This window comes from Ursus arctos, unplaced genomic scaffold (genome assembly GCF_023065955.2).
Source record: "Ursus arctos isolate Adak ecotype North America unplaced genomic scaffold, UrsArc2.0 scaffold_4, whole genome shotgun sequence".
Taxonomy (NCBI): domain Eukaryota; kingdom Metazoa; phylum Chordata; class Mammalia; order Carnivora; family Ursidae; genus Ursus; species Ursus arctos.
The window spans coordinates 89,661,972-89,683,269 of NW_026623056.1; the positions used below are offsets into that span (position 1 = coordinate 89,661,972).

At 43.0% G+C, this 21,298-nt stretch overlaps 1 protein-coding gene across 1 annotated transcript in view; it reads right to left on the reverse strand.

Annotated features, from left to right (window-relative positions):
- The window catches only part of DSCAM (DS cell adhesion molecule), a 597,611-nt gene that overhangs the window by 208,298 nt on the left and 368,015 nt on the right, over positions 1–21,298 (reverse strand). The window contains 1 exon segment of the mRNA XM_048215087.2: positions 12,041–12,214. Within this exon segment, the coding sequence (XP_048071044.2) occupies positions 12,041–12,214 (174 nt within the window).

Here is a 21,298-nt window from a genome sequence, read left to right on the forward strand (position 1 = left end):
CGGCTCCCTCTGTCCTGCATGCTTTGCACTGTAAGCAGTGGGGAGAACCTATGACCCAGGGCCTGGAGGAGGCTATTCTCAAAGGACATGAACCCAAGAAATTGTTTCCATGCTGAATGTCCACTAAGAGATAATCCAATGCACACAGTGAAACATGATGTACCATTAGAAAGAATAAGCAGGAGCTGTGTATTTATCTAGAAAGACCACTAGGATATGTTATCAACTAAAAAAAGCAAATCAACCAACATATGTTGTGTGTTTTCATTTTTTTTAAAGGAGAAGCTGACACATACAGAGGCACCCGCTAGGAGAAAAAACAGAAGAGGCTGTGCCATTAGCCCAGACTGAGTGCCACATCTGTGCTGCTCTGGAAGGACTTTGTCCCCACTTCCTTGAACTCTGTTCTTTCTGCTGGCAGCATCACTGAAGGGACACAGCACATTTTCTCCTGCCTCAGGGCCTTTGCACTGGCTGTGCCTTCTTGGAATGCACACAACTTCTTTCCTATTCAGTAAAGACTCCACTCTGAGCAAATACAGAAGCTAAGTAATAAGAAGCAGGAAGCAAGATGGGAACTTCTCAGTACAGACCAGATCCCACAGTACCTCTCAGTGATGAGAATCATGTCACGCCAGCAAAAAGTGGTGCCTCTGGCCCCTAAGTGGGGCCTCTGGACCCTCCATTTCCTTAGAGAGAAAACTAAAATTAGAATCAGATGGATACCATTTATCTTATACTTCTCTTTAGGGAGAACAAGAGTATGGAGACAGCTGTTCTCAACCCATGCATCTGCCACGTGTATAACATCATGTACGGTCCTTTGGTGTGTAATACGCAACTCTGACAATTACAGTCACACTCTGGGGCCCAGAATCAGCTAACGATCGGGGGACCTCTTCTGATGAGGAGGTTCTTTGTGGCCTGTGTGTTTCCTCCTCTGTAATGGCCTTAAAGTCGGCAGCTAAGTAGGCAGACGCTCACATGTGAATGCCTCGCTTGAGCAGGTGGCGAAGCATGTGGGGATTTAAATGAATAGGTGGGGAAACAGTATATCTGAAGGCCCACTGCCAACCTGGCTCCTTGTTTCTGCTGCAGCCTTAGCTGGAACTGCATAGAGCAGATGGCTGGTCACAGCCCTGGTGGCCATGGACATCCCACCATGACCTACCATGGCATTACACACGTTCATCAGCAAGCTCTTCTCCGCAGCTGTTGCCTTTGGATGTGTCCTAACATGAGTAGTTCAGATTGTCCCTGCAGAGGGTCAAACCTGGAGTCCCCAAGAGAAAAGTGAGCCTCACAGCCCAGGCACCATATTCTACATAGAAAAAATTATCAGAGGAAATCTCCAAGCCTCGCCTTTCTGCAAGCTTATTTCCATGCACATGTTCACAAGGTCCATGGCAGACCAGATGATTCCTGACCTTGCTGCTGCTGAGCTTGCAACAAAACCCTGGCCTGTGGCCCTTGAGGACATTTCTCTGTAGCTGCTTTTCTTTAGGCGTGCCTAAGCAAAACTATCCATTAGCTTCTGTGTCCTTTTTGAGATGAATTGCATTAAAACTAATGAAGCGATAGCAATGATTAAGAGCTTTGAAGGACAGAAAAGTAGCCCCTGACGTCCAGGAGCTGGCTGGGAACTCCCAGGTGGGCCTGGGTGCTCTCTTGTTGAGAGTAAACAATTTCACAAAATACCGGCATCAGACCAGATCGCTCTGTGGTTGAGACGGATCGAGATAAAACACACCCACTCCATCATGTCTGAACACAGGCAATAGCATGAATGTTGTCCAAATAAACCACAACGTGACTAAACATCCACTGTCCTGACTACTGTGAGTAGTTGCAGATCTTATTTTTAATAATAATTTTTTATTATGTTATGTTAGTCACCATACAGTATATCCTTAGTTTTTGATGTAATGTTCCATGATTCATTATTTGCATATAACACCCAATGCACCATGCAATACTTGCCCTCCTTAATACCCATCACCGGCCTATCCCAGTCCCCCACCCCCCTCCCCTCTGAAGCCCTCAGTTTGTTTTCCAGAGTCCACAGTCTCTGCAGATCTTTACTAAGCTTTAGCCTGGCTCCATCCCTCCCCCCCTTGCATTTAAGATTCATTAAGATGCCTGATCAAGAAACTGCCCCCATTCCTGACAGCATCCAATCTAGAGCCAAGCTCAGCTTTCCTGATCCTTCACCCAAATCACCTAATACAGACCCAGCCATATAATACATCCTTTCCAGCACCTTCTTATGGAGACACCCCACTGGCACCCCATGGTGTGTGTTCTCCCTTATGTCAAGAATAAACCCAACGTGTCCCACTGCCTGTGTGGCTGGTGTGCTATGGCTGCAGGACTTCCACAGAAAGGACGTGGGGGTGCAGAGGTTTGGGAATCCAGCTCCGATGCCTGACTGACTCCCTGGCACATGGCAGGAACTCAGCAAATGTTTGTTAAATGAATGAAAGACCTAAGCAATGGCTTTGACCATACAAATAATAGGGGGAGGTGAAAAAATATATATAAAATAGCATATGGTCTTCAAAATCCTGTGGGGAGAAATAAGAGTCTGGGTTCTGAAATTAGACAAATTAGAAATTCAGCAAAGAAATATATAAAAGGAACTAAATAAAATCCTAGAACTGAAGAGCACACTAACTAAAATGAGAACTTCAGTGCATGGACTTCATACACACTGGAGACAGCTGGAGAAAGAGTCAGTAATGGTGAAATAGATTTAAAAACAGGCAATCTGGGGGCACCTGGGTGATACAGTCAGTTAAGCACCCAACTCTTGGTTTCAGCTCAGGTCATGATCTCAGGGTCATGAGATTGAGTCCTGCATCAGGCTCAGCATGGAGTCTAAGATTCTCTCTCTCCCCCTCTCCCTCTGTCCTTCCTCCACACCCTCCCAAATAAATAAATAAATCTTTAAAAAAAAAACAAAAAACTAAGCAATGTGATGACAGAGGGAAAAGACTGAAGAAAAATGATGTAAGTATCAGAAATCTTAGTCCTGGGCCAATACCAAGTGGACTAACATGTGTGTCCTAGAGAGAATAAAATAACAACAGAAAATCAAGTGAAAAAATAATGGATGAAACCTTCTCAGGTTTAAAAGTCCAGATTTAAAGATCTCAGGTTTAAAGCAATTCCTCAACCCAAATCAACATAAATACAAAGGAAACAGCATATAGGTACATCCCAAACTCTGAAATCCCATGAGAAAGAAAATCCTAAAAGTGGCCAGAGAAAAAGGACCTATCAAGTGTAGGGGTGGTAACCCTGAATTGACACTAATTCTTAGAGAACCAAAACATTACCCTGGTCCTCCAATCAGGGGCTTCTACAGGCCAAGGGGCAATGCATATTGTCTTAGGTTCCATTTACAGTGGACCTAGTGAGTCTTCAAATCCATCCTGTGGTTATTTCCCCAGTTCCAGAACATCACAGTCGATAGGAGCAGAATGCCCACATGGTTCTCAAACTGTTGAGTGAGGGCTATTATAATAGGAAAGGCCAAGTGGAAGCCAGGAGAGCATAGTAAACCAAAAACCAAATGGCATTCCTGGAAGGACTGCAGAGATTAGCGCACTGGGGAAATGGGTGGTGGTGGCGGTGGAGATGGAGCATAGCAGGAGGGTCCCATCAAGGAGCACTGGACTCCACCAGCTCAGCGTGGGGGCTGGAGGGATCCTTCTGGGTTTCTAACAGGCAGCCTTTCAAATTATAGGCCATGAGAAGCAGAATCTAAGCAAATCTCTGAGCCCCAGGGGCAGACACAATCCACCCAGTGCCCTGGGGCTGCTGCAAGACCACCACTTGCTCTGCTGGCTGGCTCTCTTGCCTCCCTGCGCCCCTCCCCTTAAGTCAGACACAAAAAAGAGACTTTTGAGTGTCAGAATCAGACAATAGTCATGTTTATCATAAACTGCAGTTATTGTTGTTGTAATACTTTTCCTCTGTTCAAAATCTTCCCATGGTGTCTCATCATCATTGAAATAAAGTTCAAAGTCTGACTATGGAGCTAGCCCCTGCCTAACTCTCTTGGCTTCATTGTGTACCCTGCGCTCCAAACACATAGGCCTGCTTGGGTCCTCAAACGTGACCAGTTTCTACCTCGAGCCTTTGCACTTGCTATTCCATTTGCCTGGAATGCTCTCTTCAAGCATACACACACCTTATTTCCTCCCTTTGTTCTGTTCTCTGCTGGGCATTATGTTGCATACCTACATGCCTGCCATTATCTCCATGGAAATGTATACACCACGACGGTAAACTAGTTCTGTCTTGTTCACCCAGTATGCAGTATCTAGAACAGTCCTGGATGCTAGCAGGAGCTCAGTGGGTACTGTTGACTGGCCGAGTGGACAGATATGACAAGGGGCAGCCAGAAGACCAAAGGGGGCAGCTAGGCAGTGACCCCATGGCCAGGGACCAGATGGGAATGCAATCATCTCAGTGGGGGCCAGTGTGGAGGGTGACAGCTAACTGAAGACTCAGAGCACTGATGCCACTGATGCCAGCACCCACAGAAGGCCATGGGGGAGGAAGGATCTTAAATCAACCGAGAAACCCCGAAATAGCCAAGATTACCCCAAAAAGGCAAAAATAACTTTTCAGCTGCTGGGTAGAAGGGAGCCTCCAAAAAGAAGGAGGAGGAAGAAGCAAGTAAGGAAAAGAGAAAAATATACTTTCTTTTCCTTGGAGCAGTGCCAACCGTCCCAAGAAACATTTTTAAAAATGCTATTTGTATTTGTCATTCTCCCTCCACTGGGCACTGGCCTCCTGGCTCTGGGACCCCAGATGTTCCCCAGGCTTGCACATAGTCACTGATCCTCAAATGCCATTCCTCCCCCAGACCTGTTCTACCCCAACCTAAAGGATTATGCTTTATGAATCCCTATAATAGTTCCTCTAATCAAAGAAGGCTCCTCAGTTCCTCAGAGGTGTTTATTTCAGGCTGAATTAATTCCCAGGAGTTGCTGATGATACTGTCCCTTATCCATTTCGCTGGGATGTCTCCAACGGCAAATGAGAAACCCTGACCCACACTGTTTAGACAGAAAGGCAACCAAGTAATTGGTCTTCTCATTCAACTATGAATTCAGAGGTGGGGGATTCCAGATACGGTACATTAGCAGCAAAAATCCACTTTTCCAGTTTTCTTGGCTCTACCTTCCTCTATGTATCGGTTTTATCCTCAGGACAATACCAAAATGGCTGCCTCAGTTCAAGGTGCCACCTCCAGATAGGGTCAAGAATGAGAAGAAATGAGCCTCTCTTGCAGAGTCACCTATTACGAATATGGAAATCTTCTCCAGAAGATCTCTTCTCACCGTTCATCAGCCAAAACTGGGTATCATGCCCATCCTGAAACCAATTACCTTCAAAGGGAATAGGCTGCTCATGAGTTCTTCAGGCCAGAGTTCACATCCACTGGTTTAGACAGATGAGGATCCACCAGCTGCAGCCAGTGTAGTGAGCGTGAGCTCCCCTCAAACACAAGACTCCCCGAAAGATCTCTGTTATCACTGAGTGCGCTAGTGTTCTAGGCCTGCCATAACAAAGCACCACTAACTGCGTGGCTTAAAACAACAGAGATATATTCTATCAGAGTTTGGGAGGCCCGAAGTCTGAACTCAAGGTGTTGGTAGGGCTGTTCTTCCTCTGAAGACTCTAGGAGAGTGAACTTCCTTGCCTCTTCTAGCTTCCCTTCACCTGTGGCAGCATCACTCTGGTCTCTGCCTGTCTCCACATGACCATGTTCCCTCTGTGTCTGTGTCCAGATTTCCCCTTTTTATAAGGACATGAGTCACACTAAAGGCCACTTTACTTCAATAAAATCTCATCTAAACTAATTTCATCCGCAAGCACCCTCTTTCTAAATAAGGTCACATTCTAAGACACTGAGGGTCAGGACTTCAATATATGAATTTTGGGGGCACAAAATGCAACACTTAACCCTGAGAGATGAGACGAGGGAGACTGAAACCGGAGTTGGCAACAAATTACAGCCGCTTAGTTTGTCTTCCCATTTTACAAATTCCTTGTTAACCCCAAAGAATCTTCAGCTGGTAGAATATCAGGCTCATTTAAGAAGTGAACTGCAAATGCTTAGGTGGAATACAAGACACTCTACCTGGAAGGAGCCACCACCCACCATTGGCATTACAGGCATGGAGGGTCTTCTACGGGCTGACAGTTGCCCATCCCCCCACGTTTCCATTCTTACTTTCCCTTTCTTCTTCCCATCTTCAGTTTCTGCACGCAAACATTCCCATGAAAACTGCAGATATGTTTGACAGCTGTGCTTCAGAGGGGAAGGGTGAGGGACAGGAGTGTGGGCATACATGTGGGATAAATTGGAGTGGGGGCTGGTGGACACTAAAGTCATGAAAATGTGTCAACTGGTGTTTTTGAATCAGGGACACCTCATATTCTATCACAGCCCTAATTTGTCTTGTTTGGTGGGGGGCGTCATAGACGGGAATGCAGGAACGAGGATGATAACTGTAACAACAGTATTAACATCAACCACAACAGTGGCCGCCATTGCTCTGCATCAACCGGAAGTCAGGAATTATGCTGAGCGCTTCAGTCACGGCCCATGTCAGTCTTACAACAATCCCACGAGAGAGGTATGATTGCTGTTTCTGGTCTACAGAGGCCTGGTGAGAGATTGTCCCCGGTAATGCAGCTCGGAAGGGGTGGAGCCCTCGCAGGGTGAGTCTGGAGCCTGACTGGCAACCAGAGTTAACATCACTCTCATTCATTTACATCACGTATGACGTAAGGCCTCAGTAAGTGTGGTCGTGAAGCCAAGGTCGTGCAATTATCAAAACCTAGTTTTCAATAGAAGCCAGTCTGCTGCCTGACTTATGGTTGCTGACTCCTCCTTAGCCCCTTATAACCTCTCGTCTGAGCCTCGTTGCTTCCGGTCCAGTGCTCTGAGAGGGGCTGCAAGGAAAATACACAAGACCATCCAGGGTGCGATTTTCCAGAACAGCAGTTCTTGACCTTCTTTGCATCATGGATCCCTCTGAGGATATCAGGAAGACCAGTGTTTCCTCTCAGAAAAAAACATATTTTTGCACATGATATCGAGGGGTCCCAGAACCCTCATGGGATCAGCCACAGCCTACAGGAGCCCATGAGTCAAAGCTTGATTTAGAAGCTCCTGAATTAAAATATCAGGGAAAACAACATTGCACTAAGACCCACTCCGCTATCTTGGCAGTTTAGGGAACAAAAACATTTCAATTTACTAATGCTACATATTCAAACTCTCCTTCCCCTTCCTCTGTAAGAACAAAACAGACAAAACAAGCCTTCATCTTGTTCTCAGAGGAAAGGGCGTCCTGTCAGTGTGACCATGAGGAGACCAGGAAGCATTCTGTGGCACTGGTTAAGGCCATCACAACTTCATGGAAGGGCAGCTTGGGGCCACGCTCCTCCCTTCTAGGCGTCTCACAGAGTAATCGCCAGGACTAGAGGAGATTTTTACTTAGGTAACTAGGTGTACGGTAAAGATCTGTGGGTCTCAGGGACAGAGTGTGAAAGCAGAAAGTCACAGAGATTGAATGGAATATCCAGGGGTAGATATGGATTCTCGGAGGTGGGGGCAGATTAGTGAACGCCATCTCCAACATCTCCTCCCTGGCAATGGCAGGACTTGGGTGTCCTGAGGTCCCATCACATCACCCAGGTCTGTCCAGAAATGGTCAGGCTCCTGGAGACTGACCAGAGCTGACTTGAACTGATGGGTGCACATGCAGTGAAAGGCCCGTGTGCCTGAATCCTGTCAGCGAGGGCTGCGGCATTGTCACCAGAAGGTAGAGCCTGGTCCCTCTGTCTTTTCTGCCAAAGCCCTTAACGACATCAGAGTTTCCAAAGTCGCCCCTCCCACGGATCAGCATCACATGGACAGTGAATATACCTTCCCCTGGATCTTGGAAGTCATCTTTCCTCTTCCTTCTTCCTAGCCTATGACCTTATAATTTTCTTCTTCAGAGTGATTTTCTGGAAATGTCCCAGCACACACCACCATTGGTGTCTATGTTTTCTCTTTCTCTCCAAACAACAGGATCACCTACTATTTGCATGTGCTGGAATACATGTGCTGAGTGCTTTCTGTGTTATGGTATATCTTTACAGATGTTATCCCATTTAATTTTCATAACAACCCCCCGGGGATGGTGTGATTCTTCCTATTTTACAGGCTCAGAGAAGTAAAGCAATTTGTCCAAGATCACTAATGAGAAGAGGAGAACCAGAAGAAGCAGCAGACTGCTTTGGGTGCAATGCCAGAGGTGTCTCCACCTGACCCTGGGCTCCCTATTGATTACACCGTGCTTCACCCCTCCACGTCCACCTCACACAGTCTTTGAGGACTTCAGTAATTTTGACCCAGAACGTAGGGTTCCCTGTTTTTCCACAACAGGGTTTTCATTTAGGGGCTACTGCTTGAAGGTAGTCAAAATAGTGAGTACCACCGCAGGGTAGACTAGCTACCAGTTTTATGTAATAAATTCCAACAATACTGAGAAATTCTTTAGTGTCTAAAAGATTGTAGTTAACTGTTTGGGGAAAAGGGGAAGGAAACTTTGTCCCTTCTTTAGGGATCCCAGGCAATGGTTTTCCCAGGGGTTGGATAGTGGTGTCCCTGTTAGGCTCTCATTCCTGTCCTGCTACAGTTTGGATGGGTAGTTGTAGTTCATTTGGGATGGTTTTTCTGTGTCTGTATGGAATGCAGTGTGTGTGTGTGTGTGCGTGTGCATGCGTGTGTGTGCGTGCCATTTTTAGGGCCGTATTACAAGATTAAAATAAAGGATGCCTGGCTGGCTCAGTCAGTTGAGCATCTGACTCTTGATTTCAGCTCAGGTCATGATCTCAGGATTGTGAGATCTAGTCCTGCATCAGGCTCTGTGCTCAGCAGGGAGTCTGCTTGAGATTCTCTCTCTGTCTCCCTCTGCCCCCCCCCACTCGTGTGCATGCTCTCTCTGTCTCTCAAAAAAAGAGATTAAAATAAAAGATAATGGGATGACGATTCCTTCTCTTCTTGATTCTACCTGGGTTTGGTGGGTGCACACTGTACGGGCATGCGCGGGGGGATGCGGTCGGCGTTTTAGCACATTCTTTCTCTCATCTATAGAAGTAATAACAAAACATTAAAGATCGCCCCTGATGGAAGTCTGGTTAATGTCAGATAAGAAGGGCCCAGAACCTGCCTTGCTGCGGTGCCAGGTATAATCCTGTTCCCCTCACAGGGACATGAAATCAGCAGGCTGTGCTCTGTGCTCCAACGTCCTCCCTATTTTCTTAGTGAAGCAGCTGTACACCAGGCAGCAGATGTCCTGCTGCTACGTGAGCTGCCGCCACGCATCCGTGCTAATCCACTTAATAGTCTGCTCAAATACGCACACAAAAAGCAAAGTCATCTCCCTGTTTGCTGTTGTTATTGTTGTTTTCACGGTATCATTTGAGAAACACACCTATTTACTGTATATCTGTATATCTCCTGTCTTTGTGTGTATATCTCTTTCTTAAATCATTTTTTTTTACTTTTCAGAATTAAATATTATGATTTTAAAGGGTTAAAAGGTTAAAAATACCAAGCACCTGAGGCTGAACTAATTTACAAAAGCACCAAGTGTTATTAAAAACTGGTAAAATTAACTATTACATAAATGCACCTCTCTGCTAATAGACAGTATGGTTTGAGAGAATCTAAAATTGGCCAACTCTAAGAACCATTTCCCTTTGATGCTCCCTTTAAACGTTTACCTGTCTAACTTCCTCCATGTATGGGGTACAACATTCAGACAGAGTTACCAGTAGGTAAACAGCCGTGGGAGTTTTGTTTTCATGTACATATGAATGTATGTATTTTAAGTAGGCTCCGTGCCCAGTGTGTAGCCCAACACGGAGCTTGAACTCATAACCCTGAGATCAAGACCTGAGTTGAGACCAAGAATCAGACGCTTCGCCAACTATGCCACTCAGGGGCCCCACCTTGGGAATTTTTATTTCCTCTATCTGCTCTCTGTTCCCTCTCCCTCACGCACCTGTATCTACCTTCAGGTGCTGTAAGCGTTGAAATCCACTGCATCCTCTAGGGCTGAACTTAAATGCCACCTGTTTTCATCCTGTAGTCTCTGATCCTGTATGCAAATATAAACCACACCCTTGTCTGTGCACCGTGTTCTGTACTTTTTTCCAGTGCATTCTACTAGACAGGCGTTGTACACACCCACCCTGATCATTCCACGAGAAAGAAAGTTCACTAAGGGCAGAGAGACATCTTTGTGGTCCTCCCCCATGCGTCACGACCAGCACAAAGGGTGTGGAGAGAGGAAATATGGGGGATATCAGCTTCTGGATTTTTAAATTCCATCCACTTGTACACATTTTTTCCCCATGAAGCTCCCCTTAATCCCTTCAAAATGACAGTTCTATCCTTCTCTGAAAGGCACGTCTATAGCACATATGATATTATTCTCCACCTTGCATTAATACTAGTAAGCTCTACATTCTTCCTTGTTATCTCCTCTTCCAAAACCTAAGCTCTTTTTACTCATGAGGGTAAAGCCCCTGGATGATATATTTACATCCTTCACAGGGCCTTGTATCTATTAGAGCACACAGATGTACTTGTGGAATGGGAAGATTTTTTGATTTTAAAATACATCCAAGTTATAAAATATAATCAAATTTATAAATCAAATGTATTTGATTAAATATAACCAAATTACAAAGTATATTTCTTTTACTGGGGAAACATGGGTCAATATTGGTTCACATTGGCCCTCAGCTCTTGGGTTTCTTTAATATTTCATCAGTTTATTATTTTGTTAATTACCATTTCAACTTTGGACTTAGATGATATGACAATTTGTCTTTAGATGCTTGCAAATCAGTTCCTCCAGAGCATGAAATTTAGAGGTCAAAGTTATGTATTGGAGATCTACAAAACATATTTTAAAGCACCCCTATTTCAGAACTGTAATTTTTCATGATATGAAAGTATAACAAATAAATTGCTTGATATTTTCATTGTTACATTGGAAATAATGGACTAACTAGAATAAATTCTTAGTGAAATAGGATGGAGACCAGTCTCTGTGCAGCCAGCTTAAATATCTGTTTCTCTCTCTCTCTCTCACACACACACGGCACTTTCACTTTTAAATTCAATCCCCCTAATAAGTGTATGGTAGAGGTCCTTTCCAAACTATTTAATAATACAATTAAAAAAAAAAGAGAAAGGCTGATCAAAGCCTTGTCAGGAAGAAATCACAATTTATCCAGTAGAAAATTATATACTTGGTCAAACACCTAAGTCATTCGCCGTAAACTAGCTGCACAACTATTTGTTAAAAAGCAGCACTCAGTGAAAGTTGGCCCATTTTATGTCCTTTCTTTGGTAGTTCAGTTACCAAAGTACAAACATAATTTCATTATATGTTGCCCTCCCTATAAAATGGGTCAGCAACATGGACCCTAGGCATGGTGCTACATGTTGCCGTCTCATAGTTGTGTTTCTTTGGTAATGAGGTGTTTGGTCGCTTGATTTCATAAGAATCTTTAAAAGGCAACCTATGGCCAAGCCAGCTTGCAAATAATAAAATGCATGGAAACGGACCTCTGAAAGAGCACGTATGAGACCACGCATTAGGCTCTTCTGCAATAAAATCAACAGAGTAGGAATGTGGGTGCTAAAGGCAGAGGCCCACTCCCCTGCTGAGTTGCCCAGAGCCTGTACTCGTGGCCATGGGGCCCAAAGGGGGAGGAGCATGTGTCCCCCAATACCAGGGCACACGGTCAGGCTGTTGCAACTGGCTGGAGTTTCGCCCTCATCTTCACTTGTGTTCCCAGAAGAGCAAAACCTCAAACCTCAGTCGTAGCGAAGCTACGTGTGACCTAGAATGTTTTGTTTTGTTTCTAAAAAGTGTGTACGGAGACAATGGCAAATTGAAGCACAGAAAGACCTATTTAGGTAAAACAAAGCATTCTTCTTCCTTACTTTTGACCGTGAGGTACATGGACTTGCTGACGTCCGCGCCCACATCGTTGCTGACCTTGCACAGGTAGTAGCCGCTGTCTTCCTCCACGACATGCTTGATCAACAAGGACCCGTTGCTCAGGACCTGAATTCGGCCATTGAGGGCAATGGGTTGGAACTGGGGAACCCCAGCACCTGGAGGAGAAGAGAAAGGAGGCCACATGAGCAAATATGGGGAGACAGGGAGCTCGAGTTCACCCAGACTAGTAAAGAGAAGGGAGGGGTATTTCACATCCAGAGGGCTGTCACGGGATTCCCTCCCCCCCATGTGGACATTCCTGTTTGGAGAGAAACACATTTGTTTCAAATGACACTATTTCAAACTCTGGGATAAAGAGTAAGAAACATTACAGGTCGTTTCTACACAAAAAGCCAAATTTGATGAGTGTTAAGTAGATGATAAATTATTCAAAGACATCACTGTGGAAGGAGCACAGGAGTGGATGTCTCTCCTGAGACTAAGTAGAAGCCTTGTGTCCCCAGGGAATTCCTAGGAAGGTAAACAAGGAGTGCCCCAGGGACAGCCCACTGGAAGACTCTGCTTCCGGCACACACCCAAGTCTACAGAGAGAATACAAGTATTGCAGGTTTCCCTTCTAAGCGCAGTCATATTCCAGTCTAGAAACACATGCATGTTCATATCGTTTAATGTTATTTGAATAAATAAGTCAGATCATGCCACTAAGATAGCACGGTATTCAAACACCACTCTCCTCAGAGTATTGCATTCAAGGAGAAAATGCCATGGACGAGATATGCTGTGGTCATAGATGTGATAGGACTCACACGGGAGATCCCTATGGAACTAAATCTTTTAGAAATAATGAAAAGCAGGACTATGGTCTTGGGAGGGTTCTGGGAAGGTGATGGTTTGGATGAACCTGCTATGTTGCATGCCTCTGTGTGAGGGGCATTGGGTGGGACTAGGAGGGTAGGATCCAAGCCCTGAACTGCTGAAAGAACTTCACTATTTTGTGACCTGAGTCTGAGGATTGGGGGAGAAGGCACAGGGGTGAGGACCAATTGCATCGTCCCGGAGAAAGCCCACGACACGAGTCAAGCACGTGCTCTAGAGAGGGCCTGCTGGTCTCTGGGGCCCCAGATGCCGTGTGGGAGCTGAGCACAGGCACGGTCACCTACTCCTCACGCAGGAAACTTCGGGCTTTACATCTGGGGACAGGAGAAGGAAGACACTTCCTCCTGTGGTCTCTGTGCCAAACTGACCCCTTACCGATTGGCATCCCTCAGCCCACAGTGACAGAGACTGCGGCTGTGCCTTCCCTTCTTTCATTTCTGCACCAGGTCTCAGCCCCACCAAAGGGACAAGGGAAATTTATAATGTACCAAGGGGACATTTCACACTGAATAAGAAGAACAAGAAGAATCCCTATGACAGGTGGTTTCTATCAAAACAGAACTGCTACAGGGGACACATGAAAACTTGAACTAAAAATACTGAGTTCCGCTCCGGCTAAGGATAGAGGGAGACACAAAAGAATGTCACTTTCATTCTAACAACAAAAAAGAGAGGTTGTTAATCTACAAAATTATTCTTTTCTTTGAATAATTCAGGAAGTTGAAGGAGGTTGGTAAACTCAGTTGCAAAGAGTTAAAAGCCCTGCAAGGAGATGTGGTTGTATAAATAATTCCATCTTTGGCACAGGATGGGAGTTCAAGGACCTCGGCATAAAAGCAGGTAAGAAGTAAAGAACTGGCAATAAGTATAACTCTACTTCTCTTTTATGCACCAGGGCCAGCATTCAATAAAATATTGATACACACGAAAAAGCAAAAAAAAGAATCGAAGAAAAAAATATCAACAGAATTTGGCATGGAGCTCTTTCAGACAGGGCCTTTACGGTAATTACGATTAACATCCATGAATAGGTGGGGGTTCAGAAAGAATCCTGAAACTATTAAGCTATATATATAACAGACAAAATGATGAATACAAGAACCACAATATTAGTATGAAGAAATCCTTAAGCTAATCAGCAAGTTAGACACAGCAGAGGAAAAAATTGGTGAATTTGAAGCTAGGTCAATGGAAAATCACCGAAGTTAAAGAAAAAGTGTAAGAGTGAGAAGTACAAAACGGATTGTCCTGGAGTTCTGAAACTATATAAAATGTTCTCATATTGAGAATTAGAGTCTCAAAAGGAGAAGAAAAAAAGGGGCAGAAGAAATAAGATCTGAAATGCAGAAGACTTGAAAACCACTATTAATCAATTTGATTTAACTGACATTTACAAAACTCTGCACCACCCAATAGCAGAAGACATACTGGTTTTGAGGACACATTTGACACTTGCCAAAATAGATGATATTGTTAGTCATAATACAAATGTCAATCGATGCTATGAGAAAAAAATAATACACGTTACGTTCTATTTCCACAGCAAAATTAAATTGAAACCAATTACACAAATACATCTGGAAAAACAGCCAAATGTTTGAAAATTAAACCACACATTTCTCAATAACTCATAAGTCGAAGAAGAAATTACCAGAGTAACTAGAAAAATACATATATTTTGAGTTGAACAAGGATATAAAAACAGCATAACAAAATTTGTGGGGTGCAATAATTAGATGGAAGTTTGTAGCATTTAATTATTGTATTAGAAAAGGAAGGAGATCACAGATCAGCTCTCTAAGCATCCCCCTTAAGAAGCTATTATAAGAAGGGCAAGGAAAATCCAAAGTAAGGGAAAGGAAGAAAATAATAAAGAGGAAAACTGAAATTAGTGAAATACAAAACAGAAAATGATAGAGAAAATCGATAAAACCAAAAGCCAATTCTTCGAAAAAAATATCACAAGTGAACCTCTAGCTGGACTGATGAAGAGAGAAGACACAAGTTACAAATAACCATAATGAAAGAGGCCAACCCTACAGCCCCTACTTGAATTAAAAGGATGATAGCAGTATATCAGGAATAGCTTGGTGCCAATGAATTTAACAACTTAGATTAAATAGATATATTTCTTGAAAGACACAAATTATCAAAGATCATACAAGAAAAAGTAGATGAAGTTAATAGTCCTATATCTACAAATTAGTTTATAGTTAAACACCTTCCATCAATAACACCCAAAGCCCTGGCAGCTTCACTAGTAAATATTACCTAACACTTACAGAAGAAATAAAAACATTTTTACACAAACACTTACAGAAAATGCAAAATCATTTTACAACTGGTTTTATGAGGCCAGCATCATCTTGATACCAAAGTCAGATGAAAACCTTATGAGAAAAGAGAACTACAGACCAATATTCCTAATGAACACAGACATAAAAATCCTTAACCAAACATTACCAAATCAGGTGTATCAACATACACACAACAATGTATCGCAACCAAATGAGATTTACTCCAAGAATGAAAGGTTGGTTTAAATTCAGAAATTACGTCAATGAAACTCACTGTATCAACAGACCAAAAAAGAAATAAAATATAACCAACTGAATAAATAAAAAAAATTTACAGAAGTTAACATCCTGATAAAACCTCATAGTAAACAATAAGAGAATGAACTAACTTGATCAAAGGTTTCTACAGAAAACCCATAATTAAATCACATGTAATCAAAAAGAACCGCCAAAAAGTTGCTAGAACCGTAGTGAGCTTAGCAAAGTCAGGGGATATATCAATACACACAATTCAAAGTTAATTTTACTTATACGTATATTAGAAACAAGCAACTGGAAATTGAATTTGCATCAAAACATGAAATGTTTCGAAATTCATTTGAGAAGATAGGTGTGAGACTGGCCCACTGAGAACTACAAAAGTTCTTGCCAACAAGTAATGAAGACCAAAATACATGGAGCATGACACCATGCTCATGGATAAAAATTCTCAGTATTTTCAGACAGTAGGAGGAAATCTTTTTCCATGAAGGGCCAAATAGTAAATATTTTAGGCTCTGCAGGCCACACTGTTACAACTCTGTATTTCCGCCACAGGAGCACAAGAGTAACCATAGAAAATTCACAAACAAAGCAGCGTGACTGAGCTCCAATAACATCGATTTAGGAAGACTGCTTGGGGGCAGGATTTCATCTGTGCCCCACATCTGGCTGACATCTGGTTTAAAGGAATGGAAGAAGTACACGGCTATAAGATAACTGTAGTGTTGGAGGGTAGAGCATACACAAATAATAACATTTGGATTAGTTTTGTGTCACATATCTGATGTATGAAATATCAGAACATTTTAAGCAGAAAAAATTTAATTTCATCGTATTCATAAAGAATTCAAAATTAGGGATGAAAAAATTTAAAGACATAATGGTATTTTTCTTTTATAATTGCAATACATTAGGGTGCCTGGGTAGCTCAGTTGGTTAAGTGTCTGCCTTCCGCTCAGGTCATGCTCAGCGTCCTGGGATCGAGTTCCTCATCCAGGCTCCCTGCTCAGTGGGGCGTCTGCTTCTTCCTCTTCCTCTGCCCTTCTCTCCACTCTCTCTCTCTAATAAATAAAATCTTTTGCAACACATTGCTTTCCACAGTATCAGCTACTGACTACTTTCTAAAGTGAGACGGAATGAACGAAACCAATCTTATCCCTAATTCTGTTCACTCTTTGGAAATAGAGAAGTTGTTAAAATGTAGAAAACGCAAACTTAGAAACGTGTAATACGGATCCTTTAAAACTTAATTCACATGAAATTCACAGAAGATTTTAACAAATGTATGATGAATTATGAACAAGCCAGTAAATGAATGATTGGTTTTGAAAAATAATTAATGAAAGCTATCTGCCAGCTTACTTTTTATGGTACGAAACATGAGAATCCCAGATTAGGGATCTGAAAATTTTTGGTCAAAAATTCAAACAGTAAAAAAGTAAATGTGCTCTTTTTCTCAAGACCCCAATCCCATAATTTTCCCTTCCTAATATTTTATAAGCCCATATAAAAACCTGCTCTGTTTTTACCTAAATGGGATTCATTGTTCAATTGCTGAGCACCCACCGGAGGGGGGGGCAGATACTGCACATAGCTATGGTCACCAAAGACTTGGCCTCTCTTTCAATCCCTCTCTGTCTGAGGCTAGTGGCCTCACGGGGGGGGGGGGGGGGGCGGACATGAGCTACCCTATGGAGAGGCTCCTGTGAGTCTGTCCTCCAACCAGCAGTCTGTGAGGACCTGAATCCTGCCACACAACACAACCACCACACGAGCGGGCTTGGGGGGAGACTCTTCCCAGGTTGAATCTGGACATGACTGCATCCCTGACCAACACCTTAACTGCAGTGCTGGGAGAGACCTTGAACCAGAGGACTCAGCTAAGCCATACCTGGATTCCAGATCCATGGACATAAGGAGAGAATAAGTGTGCATTATGTCAAGCCACTAATTTCGGGGGGTAATTTGTTACAGAGCATCAGATCATCGATACACTGAAAAACTAGGTAATGAGGTAACCTTTTGCTTCCTCATGTTCTCACCTGTAAAAGTGGAAATCGTACAGAATCTTCTCCATAACGTGGTGTAGGCACTGAAGTTCTTAAACTATGGTATAGCATATGGTGAGCACACAATATTGCTTTTTAAAAGATTTCTGCTTATAATTATTTAACATTAGTTGACTTTCTGTCTTTCTTACTCCACAAGAGTAAGGACCATGTTGTAAGGAGCCTCTCCATTTATCAATCAACCTACTAACAGAGTGAAAGGTGATCTCTTAGGTTAATGGTTGGAGTGGAAATCTGCATGTTTAGTGTTGAAATACATGGTTAAGGCGCTTACTGAAGGATACATCAATTTCATTTCCACTAGTGCTGGCTGAAGGTTCATTTTTTCCTCACACATGTACATGATTGATCTTTTTTATCTTCATCAATTAAGTACATATCACATTATTTTAATTTGCACATTTTGACTATTTTTTGTATTTTTCTTTGTTTTTGAGCATCTTTTCACAAATGCATTGGCAATTTGTACATTTAAAAAAAAATTTTTTTTGGTGAACAGTCCATCCATAGCTTTGGCCTATATATCTATTGGACTGTCTTTTTCTTTTTCATTTGCCAAAGCACTTTGGGTCTTAAAGAGCATTTCTATATTCCTATTTTACACAAATTTATTTGTGTTCTTTTTTTAAAAAAAGTCAGGATCAGATGTCAAATATGAGCAACAACTTTTCATTATCTATTGAAATAATCATATGCTTTCTCTCCTATAAAAGTCGACTGTGTGTTTTAAAAATTTGGTTTTATAAATTGTAAAATTCCTTTTTATGGATCACATGTTCTTTAGCGTAAGGATAAGGGGATATTATTAGGACTTAAAATCAAAGCAAAAGCCTTTAATTTTTATTTAAGTGCTTAAATTTGGTCCACATTTTGAAAATCTGTAAAGGCTATTGATGCCCTTCTCAAAGTTAACTGCAAGAAGGGAGTCAGATCTAGTTCAAAGCACACAACCTAATAATTCAGCCAAATGTAGGATTTAAAGAATATATCCATAAGGCAGAAAACCAGGAAATCTGAAGATGCAATGGGATTTGTAAATTATGTAAAACCGTGTACAAAACCCTAGAAAAATCTAATGAAATGCTGATGGAGTATGAGCCAGTTATAGGATCCTTCATGTTAAAAACATGTATGTTTTCCTTTCCTTAAAGAATTTTCAACAGAAAAATACTTGTAATATTTGACACATTTATACCAAAGAATTGTAATATAGAATTTAACTATGTTGCTAAGCTGTCTCAATTAAATAGCGGATTATCTATTAATCCCTATCTAGAGCGAGAGAAGCCTCTTCATTACTAAAAGGTCTTAACCATGACAGAAATGAAACATAAATGCATTTGAAAAAAACATTAAATGTTTTTTTTCATGAGTAAATGAACCTAACTTGAAGGGTCACACAATTTATAAAACTGATCATAGTTGCTAAACAGAATAATAGTGAATCAATTCATCTACCATAAGAACAGCAGTCCCAAGGGCTAGTATTTGTTTAATTTGAGGGAAGTAGACTTTGCCACAGTTTGATACAATTATCGGCCATTCACTTTAGGTTCATCATTATTGTAAAGTGCAAAATTTAACATGGTGCCTAAAATATTCAAAATTCTGCAATCTTGTTGGCACGAGGTAAGCACTTCGGGTAATTAGCTAGAAGATACACTATAGCAGCCAGAAGTCATTAATTAAAAAGCTGTCGATTTTCTGTGGATAGCTGGGGTCAAGTGGGGACAATTTTAATGCTCTATTACACGAAAAGAAAATGTTAAAGCGTTATGTAAGGCACATACTGAATTACTGGGTGTGTTAATGCCATGTGACCTTTCTTATTTATGGAAAGATATGCTTAGCAGTGTTTCTAAGGACTGAGGGAGTGGGCACAGGCGGAAGAGAACAGCCAAGCGTCACCAAGAGAACTCACTTGAAAGGCGGCAGTGAAGACGGTGATTGATTCATCTTTTCTTCCACTCTTGAGTCGTTACTGGTCTGCAGTGAGAGCACTTGGCTAAGAGTCAGAAGAATTGGAAACTTATGAACTGTGCCCCTGAGCAAATAGCTTATTCTCGCTGCACCCTTAATTTCATCGGATATGAAACAGGGAGAACAATGCATTTCTATGCTTTACAGATTGTTGTTCACCAAAGGCAGCAAAGCTGTGTGGATGTGAGCATAAATGCCCACATAAGAACCGGAGAAGTTGGCCAATGACCACATGCAGAGAGTCTCCCTAGGGTGGAATAACATTGATTTGAAGTCAAAGAGAACAGTGGAAAGGAGATCTCTCTATGCTCCCTGGGCTGCACCCAAATGGGAAGGCTGAGAGCACATCCCTCTCCCCACCAAGGAATTGGAAACACAATCCCTTTTATCCTTATGGAGAGGGTGGTGTTTCCCTGAGGAATGAGTGTGTTTTGCTTGCTCAGGGAGGTGGTTTTCCTTGCCCTGGAAGAGCTGGTGGGTTGCAGGGAGTGAGCAGCTACAAAGACAGAAGCGGAGATGGGACGGGGAGAGCAAGTAGCAACAGCAGTAGCATCGCACCTGCTCCAGGGTGAGCAGCTGCAAAGGGAACCATTGTTCAGTGACCGAGTGCTGAGTCCTGGTGTCTCATTCTGGAGAAGAGGCCAGAAGTGGACAGAGGTAGGGTCCGGAGGCACTGGTTCAGGTCCAGGCTGGACAGCTATTTCCAAGCCCAGAAGAAGAAGCTTCCGGGCTGTACAGCACGTGCACGTGACATTTTGTCCCTACGCTTGCATCGGGTATGACGTTTCCATCCTCAGCCTCCTGGTACCCTTCCGATCTCTTCCCTAAGTTACAGGGACCGGAAGCCTGAAAAAACCTATTTCCCGCTGAATTGTCACCAGGCCATGGTTTATATTTCACCAGCGAGAGGCACTTGAAAACAGTTTGGAAGGTGCAGTGAAGGAAAAAGCAGCATTCTCTTTCAGAAGCAACAAGCCGGGGCAGAGGCAGCTGCCGAACGTCGCTTCCAGGAGAACGGCGCTTCCGGGAAAATGGCACTTCCGGGAAAACAGCACTTCCGGGAAAACGGCACTTCCGGGAGAACACATCACTGCTCTCGAGCCAGGGGTGGCTGTAGCCACCGACGGGAGTAGTTTATTTCAATTCCCACGTTTCTCAAGTTCCTGAGAGATAGCTGGGTTTCTCCCACCCTTCCAAAATTTTGCATGCCTCTAATTCCAGGTACTAAGTCTTTTCTTGCTAAAACACACACCCTAACTGGGGCGGCATCGAGGTTCCCTGTTTTGTAGATCTGCATATAATTATGCTCACTGTGCAATTCTGTTTCCTTCCCTTCATTCCTTTTTGTCTGTACTGAAGGCCCCTCTCCAGGGAAAACCACCTGACTTAGGTGGACTAGCTTCCTGCCTGCCCAGGGCTGGCTACACTTCAGTAGTTCACTAGCTCAGCACGCCAACTGCTCGACTTTAACTCTCTACCTAATTGGCAAGGATTCCTTTTTATCATTAAGGTGGAACACTGGCCCCTCACTCACTTATCAGAAAATAGAACCATGAACTGATACAAGTCAGCACTTGCTGATGGGACCTGTGATCCTGCAGGGAGTTTAAGTAGCCCCATTATGCTGATGCCACTGTGGCTTTGCATTGGGACTGTGGGCTATGAGGAGCCCCTGCAGCTGGATCCACCACACAAGGCCTTCAGCCACCTCTTCCCGGGAGCAAGAGATCCCCAAACATTTGCCCTCTGTGTGCCT